The following is a 25959-nucleotide window of genomic DNA, read 5'->3' on the forward strand; positions in this document are numbered from 1 at the left end:
TTTTGTAAATACCATCTTTTGATTATTAAAACTGAATATTTAAAAAATCCTATTTACTTTTTACTGTTCGCTTTTTCCAGTTCAGTTAGAAATAGACTTGTCAGTTTTGGTGTCTGGTTGTCAAGTACTGGCAAAATATCACAATGTTGAGATGAATTACACACCACTGCGGAATGTTTATTTGGATTTCAGAGTGTGGTGGTTTTGAGTGGGTGTGTGTATTAAAATTTTAAAAGCAAACATAGAAACTCGTCTTTTGATCTTAGGTTTTAGCAGATGCTAAATTTCAACTGAAGTGTCTCTTTGAATTTGGTTGTACAGCTGGATATGGTCAGAATGTCACCACTCAACGTAGTACTAAAAATAATAAACAATACTAATGTTACTTGAACAGATTTACCAAGTCACTCACATGAAGGAAGACTTCTTTTATTTTCATTGAATTTTAAGTCATTTTTTATTAAAATATTACACTTTTACACTTTAAATTTTACACTTTATTACAGGACAAAGCCTGGCTGGGATGATTTAGTTGGTGTTGGTTCTGCTGTGAGCAGGGGTTTGGACTAGATGAGGTCTCTTCCAACCCTAATTTTCTATGGTTCTATGACTTATTATGGATTTTGTAATTTGTTTCACTGAGATGAACATTTTTTGAAATCCTACTAGTGGAAATGATCTTCGCTTTATAGCACTGTTACAGTGATGGTCATTTTACAAACAAAAGATATTGCTTCCGTGTATGTTTGTAATATATTTTAAAACAAGGGCTATTCTCTGAAATTGGAACTTGGCAAAGACCTCACTATTTGAACTGAATCAAATATTAAAAGGCTTAAACAAGATGCAGTTGGAGCTATTTAGCTGTGGTAAAATAGGAAATTTCAGGGTTTTGTTAGATTTGTATACATTTACCCTCCTTAGTAAGATGAAAAGTTACAATCTGTATTTGAAATATCTTATAATTAAGGCAAATGGATGATATCATGGAGGACGAGTAATATGATTGCAAGTGTGGGAATGTTTCGTGTCTGATAAAATAAACAATGGTAAATACTGAATCCAACATAGAAAACTGAGTATATTGTTGTCTCATAGGACATCTTATTGCAGTTCAGGAGATAAGAAGCCTAAATTGAGATATGTTCTCGTTAAGTATTACTTTACAAAATTAAGTAGATGTAAATTCTACTCAGAGCCTATTTGAATAGATATCTTATGATGATTTGAATGTCAGCTGCTGGCTAGTTTAGCAGACTCTGTAGCCCCAATCCTGCAACCAGAACTTACATGGTAGAGCCTGGTGCCTTTGTGGATACCCACTAATTTCATAGCGATGCTGGGGACAGGAGACTAGCCACATGGAACCAATAGCTTTGGCTGAAAAAATTGTCTAAAATAAGATACATCAATAATAATTTTTGTCCCACACATAGTGTATGTGGCAGCAAAATGAGATTTTCTTTTTTAAAAACTGATTTTCACTTTGTGTATACTCTTAATACAATTTTTGATCTAACAAGTTTGAATCTTTTGGGGAAAGACTGAAGGTTCTGAGACTCACCTTATTAACTTACTTTATGTTAGGTTTCAGAGTAGCAGCCGTGTTAGTCTGTATCTGCAAAAAGAACAGGAGTACTTGTGGCACCTTATAGACTAACAGATTTATTAGAGCATAAGCTTTCCTGGGCTACAGCCCACTTCATCGGATGCATAGAATGGAACATATAGTAAGAACACATACACACACACACACACATACACACACACATACACACACACACACACACGGTGGAAGTTGCCATACAAACTGTGAGAGGCTAATTAAGATGAGCTATTATCAGCAGGAGAAAAAAACTTTTTCTTTGATAATTAAGATGGCCCATTCTGTCTAAATTTGTTAGTCTCTAAGGTGCCACAAGTACTCCTGTTCTTTTTACTTTATGTTGTTGTTTATTTGTATTCCCGAAGCACCTGGGAGTGTCAGTCTGAATCATTCTTTAAACAGGCCAGATAGTTTGTATATCTGTAGTTCACAGTTATCCCATTATTCATATATTGTTTGCCAGTTGTCCTCTGCATAGAATGTCTGAGATATGAATTGTGCAAATAAACAGTCTAAAAATACCCAAAATCTATTTCTACGCACAGAACCTGCAATCTCATTCAGACGATATAGAAAAGCAGTGCAATAAGGTATCCAGAAAGAAGCTGACACACAAACAGTGCTTGTCAGCTAAATTAATAGGCTTCTAACTTGCAACAATTCAATTAAGAAGGAGCATTGCTGATGCTAGAAGGAGAGAATACGGTTCAAAGTGAGAGGTTGTTTTGAAGCTGATTGATTTTCTTTCCATCTTATGGAATTCTCATGAGTAATAGAAAAATCAGTGACACTAGGCCTAATGCCTTGAATCTAAAGTCCAGATGCTAGTATGTGAAGCTAGTACACTATATGAGGATATTATAAAGTGAATGTGTTTTTTAACATGTTTCAGAATAGCAGCCATGTTAGTCTGTATCTGCAAAAAGAAAAGGAGGACTTGTGGCACCTTAGAGACTAACAACTTATTTGAGCATAAGCTTTCGTGAGCTACAGCTCACTTCATCGGATGCATGCAGTGGACATGGAGGCAGTGTTATCCTGAGAACCTGCCTTGTTAGCAGGTGTTGAGCCTGACAGGTGTTGCTGAGCCCTGGTCCGTTGTTGCAGGTGAACCTTTAACCCTACCCTAGGTATAAAGGAGATTGGAGTGGCTGTCTGCACAGAGAGAGGGGATCTGGGAAGAACAGTCTTTGAGAAGGAACCTTAGTTGCTGCCAAATCTGAGAAGGCTTAGGGCCGTAATTTGTGTTCATTTTGAGTCAGTTTGTTTATAAAGCCAATTTCTATGGAAGTAGCCTGTGCTTTGAAGTAGAAAGGAAAAGCCACCTGTTCAGGCTTACATTTCAGTGTGAAAAATTGAGTGGGACCAGCACTGGTATTTTTAAAGATCTAGCAGGGTGATTATTTGGGGCTCATCAATAAACTAGTCCCTTCCCCCCTCACACTAGTTCTAAAATGAGACCCCTTTTAAACAAAAAGGGGATGGGGATGTGCAGCATTTGGACCCTCACTCTCACTGCTGCACTGTAGTGATGTGTTGAGGTCCATGCATGCAAAGGGTAATTCTCTAAGTAAGCTGTGTCTAGAACTGTTAGGTCTCCATATGGAGCAGTTTTTTGTAATCCTGACCTCTGTCTTTGTGACTGGGGCCAGGAAATGCAATTCAGTCATTTACCAGTATTACTTTGTGTCACGCTTAGTGTTGATAATTCTCTCAGTTCTATCATGAGTAAGACCCTACTTCAGTTGCGGGATGGTTATCAAATAATTTTGTCTGAGTTGTGGGCAAGACACGGAAAATCATGGGAAAGTAATAATGGACCTTTTATTGATCGTGGTTATTTGGAAAAGCCAGAGAAGTCCTATTTGATTAAGAAAAATTTGCTGTAACAATATAAACACTCAAATATTATGTTATGCCTGCTAATTTTTTCGATATCAAACATTTTGCTGCAACTATATTACAATCATTAATGTGCGGGGCTGACAGCCCAAGCCCTAGCTGACAGCCCAAGCCCTAGCATAAATGGAGTTCTACTGTACTAATAGGGAAACGAGTGTGTGTTGCAAACTCAATATTTATGCAAAATTGTGTGTGAAAATAGGGTCCAAAGTAAGCTAATTAAAATCAAAATTGCGGCGGAAGTCTAATGTTGCAGGAGCTGCAATTTCCTCAATATTGCAAATTACGTAGGACCTTAATCATGTCTTATGATATTGGATATTTTTCTCAAAGCCTTAGTTCCCTTTGCTGTAATGGGAAGCAGTGTCTAGCATAACGTGAAGAGACATTTAATTGCTATGATTGTCAAAATAGGTTTTTTTAAGAAGTCCATAATCTTCATATTCACCTGGAAAGCTGGGTAATCCATCTGAGTCTCTGTCTAGTCAACTCAGATTTTATCCTCAAAAAATATAGGTAAGAGACAGACAGTTTTCCCGCAGCATAAGAGCTGGACATGCTACATATTGCATTCTTGAGGCTTCCTTTCGTTTGTGGTTCAGAAATCATGTGGGATGGAGGACTTCTAAGATCACAGATGCTCTCTTATCCTTTGACCGCCATTAAGAACCTTAGTCTGCAGTGAGTTCATACTCTGTTCCCCATCAGTCTTTTACTCCTATGATAGCACCGTATGGTGCTAGGCTGTTTTTTTGACAGGGGATACAAATGTCTTAATAAAGGAACCAGTTCTTTAAGGCAGGAAAAAGCTTGCACTGCAATGTAAAGCTCAAGTGGTAGGTACCTGTCTGCAGATAAGAGTGTCTGTTTCCACCAAATCCAGTAGGAGCTGATAAAAAACACAGGAAAACCTGATTTTTAAAAAAGAGGGACAGCAGCGCACACAGACAACTAAAGCACATGCCTAATAGTTATTAAATGTCTCTTTATTATACCACCTGTAATGTTTATTATGACTACAGATACTGTTGTGATAGGTACAATATAAATACCGATACAGAATGACAGAAGACTAAGAGTAATATCTGTTCTAATCCTAATGAATTGGTCAACTTCTGTGTTAAATTACTGAGTTGATATCAGTTACATATTACTATTAACTGCAGTTTCATCACAGACTTATGTCTGCACAGCAGTGGAAGATGTGACTTGCAGCCCGGGTAGACATGCCCACTCTTGCTTTTATCTAGCTACTATGCTAAAAATAGCAATAAAAAGGCATTGGCACAGGCTTCAATATGGGTTGAACAAGCTCACCCAGGACCCTGGGTATGTACTCTCTGCTATTTCTAGCGTGCTAGCTGGATTAAAGCTAGCACAGGTATGTCTATTTAGGTGGCAAATCATGATTTCCACTGCAGCGTGGACACAGTTGCAGTCTGTATACAATGAATTCACATTTTACACCTGCAGGTGTTCTTACTATTTCTATCTTTTTAAGGTAGGAATTGATTCTTGGGAGTACATTTGATAATGCATTCATCCTACCAACCATGACCAGGGCACTGGATTCCAACAAAGATCCACCATAGCCACTATTCCAACATGTGTTCTGGAATAGAGCTTTCAGCCCTCAGTGCACAGGGTAATGTGGGCATTGGATCCACTTAATCACTCCTGTGTGGGAGCAGCATCCTTCCCTGCCCCTATGTGGGTGACAAATGCAGCATTTATTTGGCGCAGGGAATCTTGTATAGACTCTTCATGTGAAGTGAGTTCCATCCTATAGGTTAGTGAGGGGCTGCATTGAGAGCCGCAGAGAGTCGAGCAAAGGTTTTGTATTTTTCTTTATACTGCCCAGTCCCATCCCATATTCCCTGAGCTCTGTCCTCCGAAGCTACATAGAAACAGACTCTCAAAAGCACCATGGGACTTTCACTCAGCCATTTCATTTGGGGTCAGCCTTCCCACCTTGCTGCCAGTTACAGGACTGTTTAATCTGCTGTGTATTTTCCAGGAGAAGTTGCCAAGTAGCCAGCCCTCCTCCCTTGAAGTCTGTTCGTAAGACATCCATAACTGGACTGTTAAATAACAGGACGAGATGTGTGGCTCGCTTCTTTCTGTTTCCAGTTAGTTCAAAACAAGCCCAGGGTGAAATGCTGAGAATTTAAGAGAATGGTTTTTGATTGTGACACAAGATTATGTAGAAATATAAAGGAGATGGAGATTGCAGGGAAAGCATGGTTTATTTTGGACTCAGAGAGTAATATTGAAAAATAGAAATGAATTTGATAAAATGAAAATCCATATGTGTTTAATGCATTACAATTTAGGAAGTTTTTCCTTTCTTTCAGCAGAGAGATCCTTCTTCAAGATTGAGATCTTGCAGTGTAACAGATGCAGTTGCTGAACAATCTCACTTATCACTGGTAAATCAAAGCTAATTTTTATTTCTTCTATACTTTGTTTTAAATATTCTTTGGTTCTGAGTGGAACCTTTTCCTGTTGCAGAGGCTTCAGAATATTTATACAGAGGTGGTAGGAATATGACTGTACGAATCTGTAACTGATTCCAAATTAAGATCATGTTGCGTAGGTCAACATAGTAACGCGGTTTTACTGGTTTTACAAAAGATTAAGTCAAGACGATTAAAGACAGTGGATGAAATCGTGGCCCCACTGAAGTTGATCAAAGTTTTACCATTGACGTCATTGGGGCCAGGATTTGAGCCCATGCAGCTAGTTCTGGCCTCATTTACATCTCTGAAATCTGGAGCTGGGTGTCACTGAGGGAATTTGGCCCAGTGCTAGGTTTTTGGAAAATCAAATACACACATTTTGAAATAAACTTATACCTGGGCTTACAGGGAGCTATATAATTAGAATTGGGCAAAACTGGTGACATTTTTCATTAAATTTGAGAGGTGGGCAGTGGTTGGGGCGGGGGTTGTTTTTTTTTGGAGAGTGGGGAATAGGGGTTGTTATACTTGAAAATTCATGGACTGTTTTGTGCGTGGGTTTTTGTTTTTGTGTGTCAATATTATTTAAAGCCATTCAAAATTTGCACAGAAGTGTTACCATAACATTTTCTGGCCTGTGAAGAAACGTAAAAAAAGAAATAGACGCACACCCATAGAGGTGGTGGGAGTGGAGGCGAAATCAACACTTTTTGAAATGTGAAAAAATTTGCAGCAAGTTAGTGGAAAACTTTTCCAATTTAAATAAAAAGAAATTGGCTAGTATTTCAACCAGCTTTAACAATCCCCTTTATGAAGGGCCATGTAAAACCAAAATCTAACGGCCACAATAATTTTCTGACCAATATGATATGTCAACAAGGTTTTCCTAATATAGTAGCTAAGAAATTAACTGAATCCCTTTAAACAGGAAAAGAATCCACATCCCAAGGTGGTTGTTAAACAGGAAAGGTATCTTTGGGTTCTCTTTTACTCTATAGTTATTTAGCACTTTACTGCTGATGTCCAGCAAGCTCTACATTTTTTTCCGTAGAATTGGGCAAAGTGGTGGTGTCGCAGATAGAGTAACCTAGAATAAAGTTGCAGTAGATCAGCCTTTGACTGTGGCTGGCCAGAATATTTCGTAACGGATGATATTTCAACAAAAAATTGACAATATTTCCTATAGAACCTTCTGCAGAAATCTTTTCCCCATTTTTTACCAGAACTGTAAATATGGACATACAAATGAAAAGGATCATTAGAACTTGTATCTTCAGGAAATAACAAAATATGAATAATTATCATCTTTTTTATTGTTAAATTGGTGTGATTCAGCCACTTTTGTATTTGAAATTGGCTAAGTTTTTTAATATAAATTTGTCATTGTATTAAACAGTTGACATTTTTTTTCCTATTTTTATTGATTAAATTCACCGTAAAGCTGGAGATTATCTAATGGTTCTATATATGTCATTATGAAATGGTGGCTTTGCAGTAATAGATGTTTCTGTATGTGTTCAAGGGAAATGTATATAAAGTACTACCTACTTATTGATCCTACTGCATTAAAAATATTGTGGCTCGCAGCAAAAGCATACTCAAACGGTCTCTCCTCTCTATTATAAGTGATTGGCTTGTGCTGGAATCTGCACCAGCCAGCTTCTGCTTTTTCAATATTTTTGATTCACTTCTGTCCTTTGTGGTTTGTGGGTTGTTTTAACTGGTGTATAAGGTTAGGCTTTGTTATGACTCTTCCTTCAGTTTATTGTTTTAAAATGTTTACTACATGAAATTAGGTGCTCAAAACAGCAGTATAAAAAAGCATTACTTTAAAACTGGGACATACCTGATCTAACCAATCATCAATCTCTACTGAACTAACAGTCATTTTTCCTCTAGCAACTAAACCCTTCCTTTATTTCTAATTAAGCTGTCTGTCCTGGAACATATTGCTCCTTACTGAAAACTTGGAACACCAATTTCTTTTTTTATTATTATTATTATTATTACTATTATGACTTTTCACAGGGCTGTGCGCTCACTGCTAGCCAGAAAATTGCCTCTTCGTTTCTAAATGTCTGCGCTTTATGCTTGTAGAGCTGAAGATGTAAAATTGTTTTTGTTTGGAAAAGTAATTATTTAAACACCTTACATTATAGCACTAGTGTATATAGAGAATCCTGCACCAAAACTATTAGACTAGTGCCTCAGTCTTTGAATTTATAAGTGATGTGTTCATCTGGGTTATCAGTGATCGATGGCTTCATTTTTCTTGCTGCTATCTTTTATTTAACATTACTTCAGTCTAATTGCTCTCCATTAAAAAGTGTGAGAGAGTGGCTATGATTCCTGAAGATGTGAGCATAATCTATTACCTTCATCACTAAACATACTTATCTGTAACATTAATTATCATTTAACAGCAGAGTGGTCCATCTAGGAGAGCTCGTTCTTCAACTGTCACAGGTGGTGAAGAACCAACGGTAATAATACTCTTTATCAAACACTTTCTGTAAATGAAATATGGGTTGGGTTTAGCATGTTTTATGACACTGGACATTTTTTCATACAGCAGCAGTGTATTGGTTTAAACTTTTCAGAAACCCTAGCTAAGTTTTAACGTTTGTTTTTCACCTTTTACCTTGAAATAATCTTTTCAAGTAGTATGATAATATCACAGTAATATTAGCATACTGTAAAGATACAGATATAATGCAATTGATTTTTAAACAGAGTGACACTCTTGGAAAATACCATTGACTAGTGCTAAAAAATGGAAAGATATAGCACTTTATTTTTAAATGCAATACTAATTGCAATGTTGATTATACACGGAGACCCTTTAAAATATAGCACTTACCATTTGTGCTGACTTAACACTAGACTTATTCAGTTTTATTCTTAGGCCTGGATCCTGCTTTGAAAACCATGCAGGCAGAGGGATGTACCCATGTAATTCTCAGTGTAGTATATGGTCTTTGTATACTACCAAGTTTTACTTTCCTTGTGTCATTAACTAGCCCAGTGCTGGATATTTGACTCTGAATGTTTCAAGAAAATATTTTACAATGTTTAAATTGGAAGTTTGATATTCTGAAACCATTTTGCGTAATGTAGTTTGTGAAGCTATCCCATACACTTGCAATCTGATTAAATGTGAACCTAAAGCAAGTGGATTGTCCAATAATAAATATATTCAGCTTTTATAAATATATATGTGCACCAATGAAAACCAGTTATATATATATTTATTTTTATTGTGGAAGTAGCATGAGGCCCTAATTCAGGGATCAAGGCACCGTTGTGTAAAGCACTGCATATGTTCTTTATTGAACTTTAAGGAAACGTACCTTGTACCTTGAATTAAGTGTCAATACCTTTCACGAACACAGAAATGCCTTTGATATCTGTGGAAAAGCTGATTAATAACCACGTAAAGCAGACAAAATGTTCTGTATTAATTTCTAATGTAAATCCAGTCTTTTGTTGGCAGATAGTTCCATTAATTACACACGTTTTATACAATTTTATATTCCTCTACTAAAAACTGAATTCAGATTAGAGCTAATCTATAAATGCCTGGTCAGTAACGCCACTGTATTCCAAAATAGGCATGCAATGTTGATGTGATAGCCAAATATATTGAGGCCTGGTACAAGGAAATTCTTGTTGAATTTTTACATTCATATTGATTATGCATTTACCATGCCAATGTAGACCTTCAGTGTTTAGATAGCACATTGAAATTAATGCACAAAATATTAATGTACAGTGTAATGATACGAGATCTGTCTATTGTATTGCAGGGGGCCTTGTTTTTCACTTAAGTCAATTACAGAAGATGAGCAAATTTTGATACATGATTATGTAAAGTGGGTGCTTCTTTGAATGTGCATTGATATATATTTGTGTGTGTGTAAATACACAATGTTTTTTAATTGGATTGCTTTTAAGAGCTTTATTGAAAGTCTCAGAGGAAACTGATTATTTTCCCTTGAAATGTTTTATGGTAAAAGTAGACTGGACAAAGCACTAGTTATCACAAATGGCAAGAGGATGAACAAGATAATTTGCATAAGTGTCTCCCATCTCTGATTTATCTTATGAAAGGAAACCAGTAAAGAAAATATAGTTTACCTTTGAGAATGCATAAAGTACTGGTAAAGAGAACTGAAAGTTCTAATTTAATGTGTTTTAAATGGATTGCGTCTGAGTCTCTATTTTGGATTGCAAAGCTCAGTTTATATTACAAAGGAATACTGCCAATAACTGGATTCAGTTTATAAGGCGTTAGGAGACAACAAAAAGGAAGAGACGTGTTGCTATATGTGATCTTTAATGATTCCACCTCTAGTGACTCTCTTCGTTTGTGACTGTCCTCATAGCTCCCTGTAAATCAAACCTGCTATTGGCAATATTCACTAATGGACTTAAAACATCCTTTTGGTTTTGTCTTGAATACAATGTATGTGATTAAAATCAAGTGATTTAAAAACTTCCTTGAAAGCCTCTGAGGTAGCCACTTTTAAAAAAATGTATATTGTTGAGAATTTCAATAGCCTCTCAGTACAATGAATGCATGTATTTGTATACAGTACCTCAAACCCTAGAACAGATGAACGCCTCACCTGTTGGCTGAGAGTCATGTGACCTAAACTACTTTTGTTCTGACAAGCTAATCAATAGCTAGAACACCCCAAATCATGACCATTTAGGAAGTGACTGAATCAGGATTTCGAGCTGTCTCAGCCAGATTTGTTTAACTAATTCCTCTTCTCCTCCCCTTCTATTTCCTCCCTTTTCTTAAATAGATGGTCAACTTTCTACCCATTCTTTACTTTTCCTGGACTCCTGATTTTTTCTTTGAACCATGGAGGCTGTTTTTCAGCTCAACCACATGAAGCATTTGCCTTTAAATGAAAGAATTCTCTTAGCACTGGCTACTGTAATAGTTCAAAGAAGAGTTCTGGAATTGATAGGGAATCTGATCAGAGGGTAAAGCAGATGAGGGAGCTACTGAATAATATGTTGCTGGAGCTTTAAATAAGGAAAACTAATGCACCTTGGATTTCAAAAGTGATCTGTGGGTGACATAGAGATACTGTGACCCACAGTGCATTGTCATTCACTTTTTCAATCTCTGGGTCAATTGTTTTCCACTGTCTCAACTTGCTTTACAATATCTATTTTGTAACAGGGTGAATGTACAACATGAATTGCTGTTTTATAAGGCTACACAAAAAAGAGGTTGTTAGATTGCAGTGTAATTATGATGGTGAATCAGGCCTGAGAGATTTGTGATGTTACTGAACACACAGGTATCTGTATCGCTAGGTAGCCTTACTTCAGGCCTCATGCAGCATATGATCCATGCGCAGAACCTGTAAGGCATCAGCCTTTAAATTCTCTGGTGGATGTTTTATCAAAAGTAACTGGAAATTTAGATGCCACAATATTTTAACAAGAAAAATAAACTTTTAGAAAAGGAGTACTTGTGGCATTTCCGATGAAGTGAGCTGTAGCTCACGAAAGCTTATGCTCAAATAAATTTGTTAGTCTCTAAGGTGCGAGGGTCCGCTGTACTTTCAGCCACATTATTGTTGTGAATGACTTTCCTACCTGGTAATGAGATTTTTTTCCTCTTTAAATTGAACATAAATGCTATAGTGTTCTATAGATAAGAATCCAGTAGTGATATTTCCTATAGGACATTTCCATTTCCATCATTTAAGCAGTTACCCCATGTGTTTTTCTAGCAGTGAAACCTCATGGTTTCTGGTGCATTAAGCTGCTTCCATGATACACCCTACTAATGCCTCTTCGTTACAGTTTTCCAGTTACCATGTGTGTCATTTTAGTTTTAAAATACTGTTTACAGTTTCAGTTTTATATGGAAAATTGAAGATTTTTAAAATACCGTAACAGATAGTAATATTCAATAAAGTCAGTTACACAAAAAGCATTTCCACCATATAAGGGAAATTACATGTTATATCAAGGTATAAAATGCAAAATATATTTTGTAAGATTCACATACCGACAACCAGGACTGAATTAGAACAGAGGAGATACACATTTTCTGAATTTCCAAAAGAGTGATGCATGTAAGCTCTTGAATGTTCCTCAGTTTTAACCAGGGTGGAAACAATTCACCAGTTTTGTAGGGTAAGAGTAACACTTTATGATGGTGGTGAATTTTTAAACTAAATACAGCAAGCAGCAGTTAATATTAACATGTTGGTTTGCCTCCTGTTCAGAATTATCTTACCCCTTCCTCAGTGCAGATGGTAGTCTTTTGTGAGACTCAATCAGGTGGAATACTTTCCAAAAATAATAGATCTGTGTCTGCCTAAAAAGAATCAGGTTCCACCTGTGCTAAGATGGTCGGTAATTTTCAGGCTAATTTATTCCAAAAATTGGTTGGCTTTATTTATAGATCTGTGTTGAGATAGTCTTCAAAGAATGCTTTTGGGCTGCTCATCATGTTGCTAATGTACATTACCTCTTTCTTACATTCAGACTTCTTCCCTTTTTATGAGAGCTCAATATTTAGAGAACCTCCTGGATGACTCTCCATCATCATTAACGACATGAGAGCATATACTCTCAGCCTCTTCTCCAGACTGTAATATCTTTGCAAGATCAAGCCCCTGATACGTACATCTTGAAAAAGTGCTGACAGCCCTCAATTCCCACTAACCTCAGTGGGAATTTAAAGTTACTCAACACCTCACAGGAGTGTCCAGTACCTTGCAGAATTGAGCCACATTTGAACTAGTAGGATTTAAAACTCACGGACAAAGTGTCCTTCCTGATACTTGGGGGCAGGGAGGGAGGACATGTGACCACCCCATGTATTGCTACTGGGAGGGACTTTCAGCCCCACCTCCCTGGGCCAGGGCAACCAATCCCACCGGCTCCTGGGGGGCTGGGGCCACATGGGCATGGAGCACGTGCCTTTGGGCATGGCTGGGGCCAGCCCGGCCCAGAGACGCTCAAAGCACCATTGTCCTCCCAGAGCTCATGGACACCTCAGCAGGGGTGGTGTGAGCAATGCCCATACCCCTGGCAGAGGTCAGGGAACCTGCTCCCAGTGGCAGCCCTGCACCCAGCCCAGGGACTGCCGTGCTCTCCCCACCGCACCAGAGTTACCTGTGGGGAGGATGGGGGCTCTGTCGTCCTGCTGCGCCTCCCCGCAGCACAGTTTCCAGCTCGCTTGGCTGCTCTCCCTAGCAGCCGGGCCCAGATAGGGAGAGGAGGCGGCGGGAAGGAGCCTCTTCTGAGGGTGGCTGCTCCAGGTCGCTGCCTCTGTGCAGCATGGCAGCTGCCTGAGAGAGAGCCCGCCTGGGAAGGTGGCATCCCGCCCCTTCCACTCCCTGCCAAAACCCAGCTGCCAGGGATAGGGGGGCTGAGTGAGATGGAAACATGATTGGCGGGGAGTGGGGGGCACTCCAGGTTCTCGCAGGCAGCCACCGTGCTGCGTAGAGCAGCGACCCGGAGCAGCCATCCTCAGCTGGCATGAGAAGCAGCTCCATCCCGCGCCTTCTGCTCTCTGCCTGGGCCCAGCTGCCAGGGACAGGGGCCAAACGTGCCAGGGACAGGCGCAATGGGAGAGGGACAGAGCCCCTGTCCTTCCCCCTCCCTCCCCTCCCCACTCTCCAGCAGGCTGAGCAGAAATCTGGGGCAGACACTTGACCCTGCATGCCCCCCTACGTGTCGCCTATATGCCCACGAAAACATGCTGTTGGTACATCCTTGCTTACTGATTGATACCCTGAGATCAGGTATTGGTATAAGAAATACTTCCTGTTACTGAGGTATCTGTATATGAAAAGTAGTTCAGTGCAGAATTTCAGAGGTGCTGGCCTTTGCTTCCTGAGCTTCCTGACGTGCTGAAGGACACTATGTTCCTCTCCTCAGCTTTCCCATGATAACACTCACCTCTGATCTCCACCATTATTTCTTGCTACTGGCAAAAGCATCAGAACAAGAACTGGCTGTAATGTAAGTGGAATCTCAGTAGTTAAAGAAACTGCTGCTTTTTACACAATAAGTAAGGAAGATTGCACACTGAGAACCAGCAGAAAATCCCCCTCCCCTCCCCGAACAATACTTCAGTCCTCACGTTTTCTTGCTACTTTCTTCAGTTGCATACCTTTTCCATGGCTTACTTGAAATTGCAACATCACACCCTATGCTGTTAAACAAACATGAGACCTTTATAGTCTGATTTCTGTCTAAATATGGAGCAAGAGCATGACAAACTTGCAAAATCTGTTCTTTCCCTTTTTGCTTAACATCTGAAAAGAACGTCAAAGATGTAAGAAATGTTCCATCTGCAAAATGTATGTGGTCCTTTGGCTTGTGTGCTGGGTAATTGCCTTAAATGTCTGGCTTCATTGCACAGTGTGAATGAGCATTGGAGGAATCTCTCCTCTGAGTCTAGAGTAAAGGGTAACTGAGTTTTTCAGCCTACTTCAATTATTTGCATCAACTGCAGGTTGTCAGACAGTGGCAAGACTTTACAATCCTTTTCTTCTGTTTGTGTTTTTGTTTTGGTGTTTTAATGTGGCTCCTTTTAGAAACAGGCTTGTCTCAGCTTCTCTTATCTGAACAGGCTTTAAAGAGCTCTTAAATTTTCTCTTGCATGCAGCAGACAGGGTTTCTTCTCTCCCCTCAAGCAGTGTTAAAAGAGGCACAATGGCTATGTACAGCTTGGACATGAGCATAGATTCTTTCTCTGGTTCAGCTGTCAGGTCGATTTCTTCCGGATCCAGATACTGGCACTTGTTATAACATCAATACTACTACGCTCAATGTGAAACTCACAGGTTATGAACAAAATCAGTTTAACTGCTTAAATACAGGCATTCTCCCTACCCACCTTGCTGTGCTTCCACCTTAGATAAAATGCTGGCACTGCTCGTCGTGCCTTAACATCAATATTTTTATTTTGACTTCTGTGAGAGGAAGTTATTTGTCCTTTTATATCTATAAGAGAATGTCACATCTATTGTTGCAGTCCACACAAGGAAAGCCATTCTAAAAAGCAGATTACAGTAAGAAGGGGCCTTAGTACACTTCCTTATAGCTAGAAAGCTGCCTACTTCTAAGGGGATTAGTGGTACTGATGCTAAAATAAAGCATTACACAGAAACTGACAAGACAATTAAGCTTAGGCACTTGCTTTCTCTTGCCGGGTCTTCTGATAGAGGCATTTGATTTCATCATTCTCCTGCCAATCAAAACTTGGTCATAAGAAAGAAGAGACTCCAGAATTTAAAGATTCTCTCAATAATCTAGGCTTATTGAAAGGCTACTGCTGGCTCCCTGCAAGTTCTTCAGGTCTCTCACCACATACCTGTGGATTAATTAGACTCCAGAAGCTTGTCCAACAAAATGAAAAGGACTTTTCAACAGAAAAATCTCCTGAAAATAATGAACCCAGTGAACCCAGTACAAATTTATTAAGGGCCAGATGCTCACTGGAGTTACACCAATTTACACCAGCTAAGTATCTACCTGTGACGGGGCGCACCCTCACCACTTCTCTGGCGCCTTCTTCTGGTCACTCTGGGAATTAGCTCTTGAGGCTGGTCTTTTTTGCACCACCATTATCTGTATGTTGACACATTTTACATTCATGTCCTCCTTTTCCATTGCTTGCTAATATGTCCCCTGTACTAAGGGAGTTGTGGAAGATAGTGGAAGAAACGTCTTTTCCTATTCTGATGACACACACATCACTTTGTATTTTGGGGGGAGGTTGCAGGATGGTGGGACCATGGCTTTATCTTTAAGGTGGATAGTGAGTCTCAGAAAATTTAAGCAGGACTTCCATCCCTGAATCTATTTGCATTCTTTCTTAGCATTTACAAACTGTCGCCTGAACAATAATGAATTAATCTATAGTACACCCTATGAGGTAGGTTTCAGAGTAGCAGCCGTGTTAGTCTGTATTCGCAAAAAGAAAAGGAGGACTTGTGGCACCTTAGAGACTAACCAATTTATTAGAGCATAAGCTTTCGTGAGCTACAGCTCACTTCCTCAGATGCATATCGTGGAAACTGCAGCAGGCTTTATATATACACAGAGAATATGAAACATATTCTCTGTGTATATATAAAGCCTGCTGCAGTTTCCACGATATGCATCTGAGGAAGTGAGCTGTAGCTCACGAAAGCTTATGCTCTAATAAATTGGTTAGTCTCTAAGGTGCCACAAGTCCTCCTTTTCTTCCTATGAGGTAGGTTATTTATTCCCTCCATTTTACAGAGGTGAAAACTGTGACTGACCTAAGGCTGCTTACCCAGTCCATGGGAGAGCCCAAGTGAGAATTTAGGAGTTCTTGACTTTTCCTTTAGGCTACGTGGCCTCTCTAGCAGTGACTCATGTATAGCAACTTTAGTGAATAAATACTACCCCTAACAAAGGGGAAACAGTGAAAGCAGTTCCTACCATAATGTGTAGTCTCCTGTTTCTTTTGTAGCTCCTTTAGTTTCACGACATGGAAGCTGAGCTGTTTTCTGAACAAAGCACCTGTAGCTATGCAAATGTGAACCGGACTACCTGCGTGTGGAAGGGAGGCGGGTGTTGGGTCAGATATATGAGAAAGAGAGCCTGTGTTAGAGAGAAATTTGAAGACATGCATTTCCAAATTTTCCACTGTATTTGATTGAAAGAATGGCATAAGCAGACTTCTGAAGATAATTAATTTTTTTCAAGCTACCACAAAATAATGATACACAATTTTTTTTGCATAAACAGCCATCAGTGGCCTATGTACATACTACACCAGGCTTACCTTCAGGCTGGGAAGAAAGAAAAGATGCTAAGGGACGTACATATTATGTCAATCATAACAATCGAACCACAACTTGGACTCGGCCCATTATGCAGGTATGAAGTTTGCTGTTGAAATTAAACAGTACAACAGAATGCTTAAAATGTGTTGGGTCTAGTTCCCTTTGAAAAGCTGTTTTAAGGTTCTTAAACAGAAACAGTCTATGCAGTGCATTGGCAATTTAGAATAAAGTTATTACATTTAACCAGGAAGATTTACAGTGATTAAGATTATGTTTGCTAAATTTCTGTTAGGGCCAGAATAAAGATATAACCACAGTGGTGAGAAATGAGAGAGATAGTAAATATATTCAGGGACAAATTTTAGAATCAAATTCAAAATGAGGATTTTAATCTGTGTACTAATTAAAGCCATTTATAGTAGTTTGTTCTTGCCTAAGCAGTTGTTCATTATTTAAAGCATGAATCATTTTTAATTCCATTGAACGTGCTTTTTGAAATAATATATTTAAAGCTTATTTAGAAAAGGATTAACAGAGTACTTATGGCTTTCTTTTAAACAGCCTAACTGCAGATAAACATGATCCTGACACTTAGCTAACTTGTTTTTGCCCCTGAAATAGCTTGCAGAAGATGGTGCAGTTGGGTCAGCAACAAACAGTAACAACCATCTAAGTGAGCCTCAGATAAGACGGCCTCGTAGCCTTAGTTCACCCACAGTAACTTTATCTGCTCCACTTGAGGTAAGAAATCCTGTCTCATCTAACAAAGATCACTTCTGTCCTGACTTCTCATTCTTTCTGTTGTGTTTGACCTTTTATTTTCACTCCAGTTTTGCAGCCAATACATTCTTCTCTCCTGTTCTGTTAGCTTTGCCTCATGATGATGATATTTTCTTCTGAAGTTTTGTTCACGTGCATCTTCATTTTGTACAGTAACATTGCCTAATTTTTCTTACTCAACTCTCACACTCATTGCTGGGTATGGGGAATATTCTTTCTCCTATAGTTACCTTTGCTATCATTGCTTTGTTTCATTTGTGTGTGCATATCCTGTAATATATGTATTACCGTAACTTCTTGCTGCAAAAGCATCAAATTAGAAATATTCTCAAAAGCTAAAACATTTATTTTGAAAGGCAAGTGCAGTAAACTGTAAGTAAAGGCTCTGCAGCTTGAGTCTGGAAAGCCGTGGTTGAAGTAAGGACATCTCAAAGCTTTTGATTTTGTATTTCATTCTTTTCAGCAGGGTATTTTTATTTCCTTTTAGTGCTTTTGAAGATATCTCCTGAATTTAGGGACAGACTTAACTGTCAGCTTTCTTCATTGGAAAAAGTTTTCCTGAATGGTTTTTGTGGACTATGGTACAAGTAAAGGCAGCGGTCTAAACTTTTCAAGTCTAGATGCGTAAAGTTCAGATTCTAAATCCATATTAAAACAACTAAAAATAAGTGCCTGATTTTCAAAGGTCTGAAATGCCCATTGACTTCAGTGGGATTTGTGAGTACTCAGCATTTCTGAAAAAAGGCCATATATATATTTAGGACCATAATTTTAGGCAACCAGATTTTAAAATTTGTCAATTATTTATACTGTAAATGTATTCCTCTATAATAATAATTTGCAGTTTACTCTCCTTGAACATCACTGTTCTTGCCTGAGAACTTCTGGATAATAAACAGTACACTAGTATGCAAGATTAGTAAATAAGGCACTGATCATGCAAAGTGATCCACCTGCATAAATGTTTTTGCTGGAATGGAATTCCACTGGACCCAGAGCAGGTGAATCTCCTTGTAGAAGTGGCATCTAAAATATGCAAAAATATTCTTGACTACCGTATAATAGATATTTAACTTTGAAAGAGGAACCAAACTTACCAGAATGGTAGTTTTTAATCCATACCTGTATTTTGAATTATGAAGAAAAACTGATTCATATACTCAATATTGAAATCCAAGATTTATAAGTATCTGAATTATAAAATGTATAAGATAATAGAGGTAAATGTAAAAGTATTTGATTACAAATCATGCTTCAGTATCTACTTATTTGTGCCATTTACTGATCCGTAGATATGTCATTAAAATATAATCAGTGTTACTCAGCCAGGCAGTAAACAAAGTTAAAAGTAAGTGGTTACTGTAATGGGTAAAACTTAAGTGCCCAGGTCCCATATTCAGAAGTGGCTTGATTTCTCTGGAAGTTAAATGTGTATGCACTTTTGAAAATCTACTAGGCGCCTATCTCCATCTTTAGGTGCCTAAATACCTTTAGAAGTCTGGCTGTTAGGTTTTGTAGTCTCGTTGAAAGTCAATGAAAAGGAGGCACTTTTGAAAATTTTATCCACTATCTGTAGTTACAAACTGGTCTGAATAGTTTGAACTTTCCTTTTATTTTAGGAACTTGCTTAATGCTTATTTTAAACATTTTGGTTGGTGAAATCAGTTACTAATTGATGAAAAATGCATTTGAAGTATCTTACACTGCCTTTTATTCATCTATACTTTTTTGCTTTAAAATGTTTGTCACATACAGTGCCATGCAAACAGCAAAGTAATGCCTGTATTTTTTTACATAAAATTGATTTTTGGTATTTATAAAGAGGCAGTAGAGAAAGGTATCTAAGATGTGAGCTACAATAGCCCTATTTTTGGGAGAGGAAAGTGATAAAACACCATGGCCTTCACAATGAAAGCATATTATGTAATAAGGAGCAGCCAATTTTAAAATAAATTAGTGATTGAGATAGCGATACCCCTTGTTCCTGTAAATTGTATCCCCATTGAAAATGTGTTCAGCTCGTGATACCAAGTGTCATTCATAATATAATATAAAATGATATTTGTGGAGTCTTAATGTTGCTCGTTTTCCACAGGGTGCCAAGGACTCTCCTGTGCGCAGAACTGTCAAGGACACCCTTTCCAACCCACAGTCTCCACAGCCATCACCCTATACTTCTCCTAAGCCCCAACACAAAGTGACACAGAGCTTCTTGCCACCTGGCTGGGAGATGAGAATAGCTCCAAATGGCAGGCCTTTCTTCATTGATCATAATACTAAGACGACCACATGGGTAAGATGAATTCTAGCTTATAAAATTTTAACTCTGTTGGTGTTTTCTGGATATTTTTACCTGGTTATTTTTGTCTTCCCTCCTGTATACCCTCCTTGCTGTTGTTCCATGTACTCATAGGCACCGACTCCATGGGTTGCTCCGGGGCTGGAGCACCCATGGGGAAAAATTAGTGGGTGCTCTGTGCCCACCAGCAACCAAGCTTCCCCCTGCCACCGCCAAGCACGCCGCGTCCCCGCTGCTCCGCCTACCTCCCAGAGCTTCCCATCGCCAAGCAGCTGTTTGGCAGTGCTTAGGACTTTCCAGGATGGAGTGGGGAGGAGTGGGGACGTGGTGCGCTCGGGGAAGAGGCGAGGCAGGGGCGGAGACTTGGGAGCAGGAAGGAAGCAGGGACTTTGGGGAAGGGGTGGAATGGGGGCTGGGTGAGGGCAGTGCAGGGGTGGGGTCAGGTACCCACCGGGAACAGTGGAAGTCAGCGCCTATGTTATGTCTTGTCTTTAATTAAATTGTAAGTTCATCATGCAGGAACCTTGTCTGCTTAAGAGTTTGTACAGCACTTAGCACAATTGGGCCATGAATGTGACTGCAGCCTGTGGGCACTGCTGTAATACCAAGATTTAACAGTGACGCACCTAACAAATTAACATCCTGAAGTGGCTGTTGTAATATCTATTCCTGCTGTTTGAGGATTTACACATCTTTTTCTCGTACGTCATTGCCTTTTATATACTGTACTATACACTGTATATTTGACAAACCGGTGGACAAGACCATCATTTTGAACAGATATTTTATTTAGGCGTAAATTTTAAAATCCCGAAAGAGATTTAGGAGACCCCAGAGTTTGAATCTAGAGTGTTGTCTTAGCCCATTCTAAAGCTACTGTCCATCTGCAAAATTTAAGTGAGTTTGGATTTCAAAGGCACACACTCTTCCGAAGTGTTTTGGGTCCACTGTTTAGGTTTGAGGCTCTCTCATAATTTTAATAAATTTCATTGTCCCTTTCACTGCTCACATATTAAAATGATTATAATAAATGTTCTTCAGTCATCACGATTCTACTATGTTATCTGCCTTGCATCAGTATACCGCATTTTTCTTTAATTTTTTATTGTGTACTATGTTAAAAAAGAAAAAATGAGAAGCTAAACTATTTTTTAAAAAGTTAATGGAGAATCAAGGGACTCAACTGCCCTTTTGGTTTTTTTGTTTGTTTTTTTTTGCTTTGTGAGAATAATGTTCTTGGCAGTTCTCCATCCTTAATTTATCTGGTTATGTGTATACATTGCCTACTTGGAACTATGCATGATATATACCAGGGGTAGGTAAACTTTTTTGCCTGAGGGCCACATTGGGGTTGCAAAACTGTGTGGAGGGCTGGGTAGGGAAGGCTGTGCCTCTCCAAACAGCCTAGCCCCCACCCCCTTTCCGCCCCCTCCCACTGACTGCCCCCCTCAGAACCCCAGACCCATCCAATCCACCCTGCTCCTTGTCCCCTAACTGCCCTCCCTGGGACACCAACCCCATCCTGCTCCCTGTCCCCTGACTGCCCCGCCCCCTATCCACACCCCCGCCCCCTGACAGGCCCCCTGGGGCTCCCATGCCTATCCAATCTCCCCTGTTCCCCGTCCCCTGACTACCCCCTCAGAACCTCCGCTCCATCCAACTACTCCCTGTCCCCTGACCGCGTCTCCCCCCAGCCTCCACCCCATCCAACCGTCCCCTGCTTCATGTCCCCTGACTGTCCCCCGAGACACTCTGCCCCTTATCCAAACCATTCCGCCTGCTCCCCACCCCCTTACCATGCCGCTCACAGCAGCAGGAGCTTGCAGCCCCACTGCCCAGCCGGAGCCAGCCACGCCACCACGCTGCCCAGCAGGAGCAGCAAGCCAGAGCGCTGGCGGCTCCAGCTGGGCAGTAAAGCTGCAAGCTCCTGCTGCTGTGAGCAGCATGGTAAGGGGGTGGGGAGCAGGCGGAATGGTGGGGGAAGGGGGAACAGCAGGGGAGGGGTTGGGGGCTAGCCTCCCCAGCCGGGAGCTCAAGAGCCGGGCAGGACAGTCCCACAGGCCAGATGTGACCCACGGGCTGTACTTTGCCCACCTCTGATATATACTGTCTGCTGCAGAATTTAGGCATCCTTAAGGACATGGTATCAGCCTGGAATTTTAACTTTGAATTTCCTTGCCTAATTCTGTTAGCTGGATCCTTGATTTTACTTCAATGTCGGTCTTTGTGGTTCATTGTAAATTTTGTTCTCAGAATAATGTTTTCTTTACCCTACAATGACTTTGTGAGTTTTGGATTGGGAGTTAGCTGGCTCCTTTGTAGCCACGTTTCTTAGACTGATGTTTGTTGCTGTCGGAACACATCATTGTCGCTCTCGACTCTAGAAGCACATTGGATTATACAGTCACCCATTTTTATTATAGTGTTATTGTTCAAAATACTTACACTTAAGGGTCTATTTCATTTTCATACTTACAACTTGACCATAAAAATGTACTTGACTCATAGTTTTGTATGTACTGACTCAGCTGGGACACACATATTTTTCCCCTTTAAAAACACTCACTATTTGAATTACATAAAACAGCTTTGAGAGACCTGTGTTTGTGCGCGTAGAAGTCAAAATCAGTTTAATCTTAAACAATAGAAATTTAGGAATATGTTTGTATCTATATATTAATATCTGGGAGAGATTTTCAAAGGTACGAATGACAGGTGCCCAGTTCCCATTCATTTTCAATGGGATTTGGGCACCTAACTCCATTTGTGCTTTTAAAAATTCCTCCACAATCATTATAGAACTGTAATCTCAGATCCAGGAACTGTCTGAACATTGTCCTGAGCTCTCATTAGCACTTACACCGAATTCACCAAAGTGCTTAAGGGTGTTTTTAATTCCCATTGACTTCGGTAAGACTTAAGCACAGATTAAAATTAGTCTCTTAATTAAGTGCTTTGCTGAATAAGAATATGATTGATATTCACATGGTTAAGTGCTTTTCTGAACATAGCCTAATAAATAACAATAATAATAATGTCTAATATCTTATTGTTTTGAGAAATACATAAATGGCTGAGATATCATATTGAGGTTTAAAAATAGTTCTAATATGATGCCTGATGTTGAATAGGAAGGTACTTTTAAAAAATTATACCAGTTCTCCATATGTCAGAGTGATTACTGTGGGTATGTCTACATTGCAAAAAAACCAAAACAAAAACAAAACCCAACCCATAAACCTGTGGCAGCAAGTCTCAGACCCCGGTCAACTGACTCAGGCTCAAGCTATTAGGCAAAACTAGCAGTGTGGATGTTCCCACTCAGGCTGAGAGACCCACACCTCTCACTAGGTTTCAGAGTCTGAACGCCAGCCTCAGCGGGAACATCCACACTGCTACTGTTAGTGCTGTAGCATGATCCCAAGTCAGTTGACCTGAGCTTTGGGACTCGGTGCCACAGAGTTTTTGCCGTGTAGGCATACCCTGAGTTAACTATCTCTGTTTATAAATATTATCTAATTATTGGTTGGTCTATAATGTCTTTAGAGGTTCAGTAAATTAATTTTAAATTTAACAATTATGTATTTACAAAATAAATTAGCACATTGTCAATTTATTTTGGCAATCATTTCTTTTTAAATAATTTTCCTTTCTAATGGAATTTAACATTCAAAGAAAACTCAGGTAAGACTCAGTATGAATTAAGAGTCCAAACCATCAGTTTGGATTTTTAGCCTTAGATCTGAATTTGCTAACTTTTGTCGTTTTCATAGAATCATAGAATATCAGGGTTGGAAGGGACCTCAGGAGGTCATCTAGTCAACCCCCTACTCAAAGCAGGACCAATCCCCTGCTTTAATTAGTTACAGTATATGTCACTGACAAAGAGTCTATGTGATTTAATTCTAACACTTGTACGGTTTCACTGTGACTTCAAATCCTCATATTGAATTTGGAACTCTAGAAATAGAGAGTGAATGTGTAAAAATTGAATGGATTAGCATATGGAGCCACTGTGCCTTGTCAGTCCAAGCTATGACTTTAGTAATTTGAGCTAGCTTAGTAATGAAATACTCGAGCTTTTCCACATCATCACTGCAATGTAATTGCTGCTGGTTGGATTCAGTTTTAAATACCGTGCACTTTTATTTGTTATATGTCATGCTGGTGCCAAGTAATCTCTATCTACATTAGAAGCCTCTAATGATGGTTCTTAGTTTAAGTGCTGCAGTATTTGGGTAAGCCCAAATATTTTTGTATCTTTGTTTTCCATGGGTTTTTGTTTTATTTAGATTGCTTGTGGTATTTTATTTGTACTGTTTGGATCCAGGCAGCCATTAATTTAATGTCTATACAGTGATATGAACATAAGGAGCTCTTCTTCCTCTTCCTCGTTTTTTCCAAAATAAGTGAGAGATATGGCCTTCTCCTGCCTGATCGGTTAGTTTTTCTCTCTAAATTTATAAAAAAACAGAAAGGTGCATATTTTTCTCTAAACCCTCCATTAGTTATTTAAATTAGAATTGATTATAGACAGAGAGAATCTAGCAGTCGTCCCACGTGATGCAACAATCACTAAATAAACCATACAGTGCAGAAAACAGAAATACTCCACTATTCCTGAACATCAGCTGCCAAGCAGTATCCCCCTCCCTAAAAGCTTGTGTAAAAGCCTGTCTTTTTGTCTCCTGAAGGTCAATAGATTCAGTCAGTCTCAAACAATGCAGAGGGTACATTCCAAAGGATAAGGGCCTTCTTGGAGAATGCCCTGCTCCCAGAAGACTTCCTACACATCCAGAAAATGAAATATCCAGGGAGGAAGAGATCCTGCATCATCATGGCTCCCTTTGCCATTATAAATGCCATTGGAAAAACACAAACCTGAATACAATATTTGAAACCCACACAAATATTAGAAACTATTAATCTTAACATGGCCAAACTGCTTTCTCGGCTTGTTGATAATTGGTGAGCATTCCTGGACCTGGTTAGCTGTGCTGTAAAGTAATGACTATTTTAAAAAAGAAATTCTGTACCAGGAACCACAAGTTAGTGTGTTTACAAATTCAGTAAATAGGGACCTGTGATACTATTGTGGTCTGCATCTGGAATAAAGAATTGAAGCTGGTTTCATCATGAAGTGGCAAATGGTGAAGTTAAGGTTGTATTTTGCCTGGGGAAAGAAGGCACTATAGAAAGATATATTTTTCCTTCTCTTTCCTGCTTTTAAATAATGCAGAACTGAACAGCTATTATCCTGTTAGCAACTGTAACAAAAAATACTACGATGAGGAAAAAAATGAGATGAAAAGAAAATACACACCCATACCTGGCCTTTGACATGACTTGCAAATATGTACCAATTCAAAAATAGTATGAAAAATTCTAGGCCAAAATTGTCACCTCCTTCTACCAGAAAATGTTCTGATGCTATAGTAATGAGTACAGTGTAAAAGCTGAGACGCACACAGTTTTCTTAGTTTTGAGTTGGCCAAGTGCAAAACTTTTAAAAAGGAATGTACCATAGGGCTAACCATCTCTTGCCTTCATAATAGTCTAAAAAAAACCCCTTCTTCCATTTTTATCTGAGTATGTGCATTATATGGACTTTGACTTGCTTTCATAAGGAAGTTTCCCATGGTAACTTTCTGTCCAGATTTTTAGTGCAGCAAGGGAGATGACAGTGTGCATAACCCTAGGAGAAAAGAAAGATGCCGGCATGCTATGTAGCAACCTGACAAAATCAAGAATGGACAACAATGACAAATGGACACAAGGTGTAGAATCCCAAACACATTGTGAATCCCAGTCTGATTTATTGTATGTAACTCTCATAGCTGCCTGAAGGTTTGCACTTTGGCAGTGCTTGTGTGGCAATTTGTTATGCTATACAAGTATTATTGGATTGAATATTGACTTACTAATGGTGACAAAGCATTCATATAAAGTATTACCATACAATGTATAATATCTCTTAATCCATTTAAAGCAATTAAGTGCCTCATTTTATTACATGGAATACTAGCTCTGCAGTTTGGTTTGACTGTCTTTTATAAGCTGATAGAAATATCTAATAATAGAGAATTTCCACACAGCTATTGTTACCTG

At 39.1% G+C, this 25959-nt stretch overlaps 1 protein-coding gene across 9 annotated transcripts in view; it reads left to right on the top strand.

Annotated features, from left to right (window-relative positions):
- The window catches only part of NEDD4L (NEDD4 like E3 ubiquitin protein ligase), a 374946-nt gene that overhangs the window by 296482 nt on the left and 52505 nt on the right, over positions 1–25959 (top strand). For 7 of the 9 annotated variants that reach the window (XM_084629494.1, XM_084629492.1, XM_084629498.1 and 4 more), the window contains 5 exons: positions 5863–5937; positions 8391–8450; positions 16735–16866; positions 17394–17513; positions 19648–19845. In XM_084629494.1, coding sequence (XP_084485620.1) covers positions 5863–5937; positions 8391–8450; positions 16735–16866; positions 17394–17513; positions 19648–19845 — 585 coding nt within the window. The remainder of the gene's footprint in view (positions 1–5862; positions 5938–8390; positions 8451–16734; positions 16867–17393; positions 17514–19647; positions 19846–25959) is intronic. The other 2 variants (XM_084629493.1, XM_084629491.1) reach the window with 1 other exon arrangement.

The sequence above is a fragment of the Lepidochelys olivacea genome, assembly GCF_965140295.1.
Source record: "Lepidochelys olivacea isolate rLepOli2 genome assembly, chromosome: 5".
Lineage (NCBI taxonomy): Eukaryota > Metazoa > Chordata > Testudines > Cheloniidae > Lepidochelys > Lepidochelys olivacea.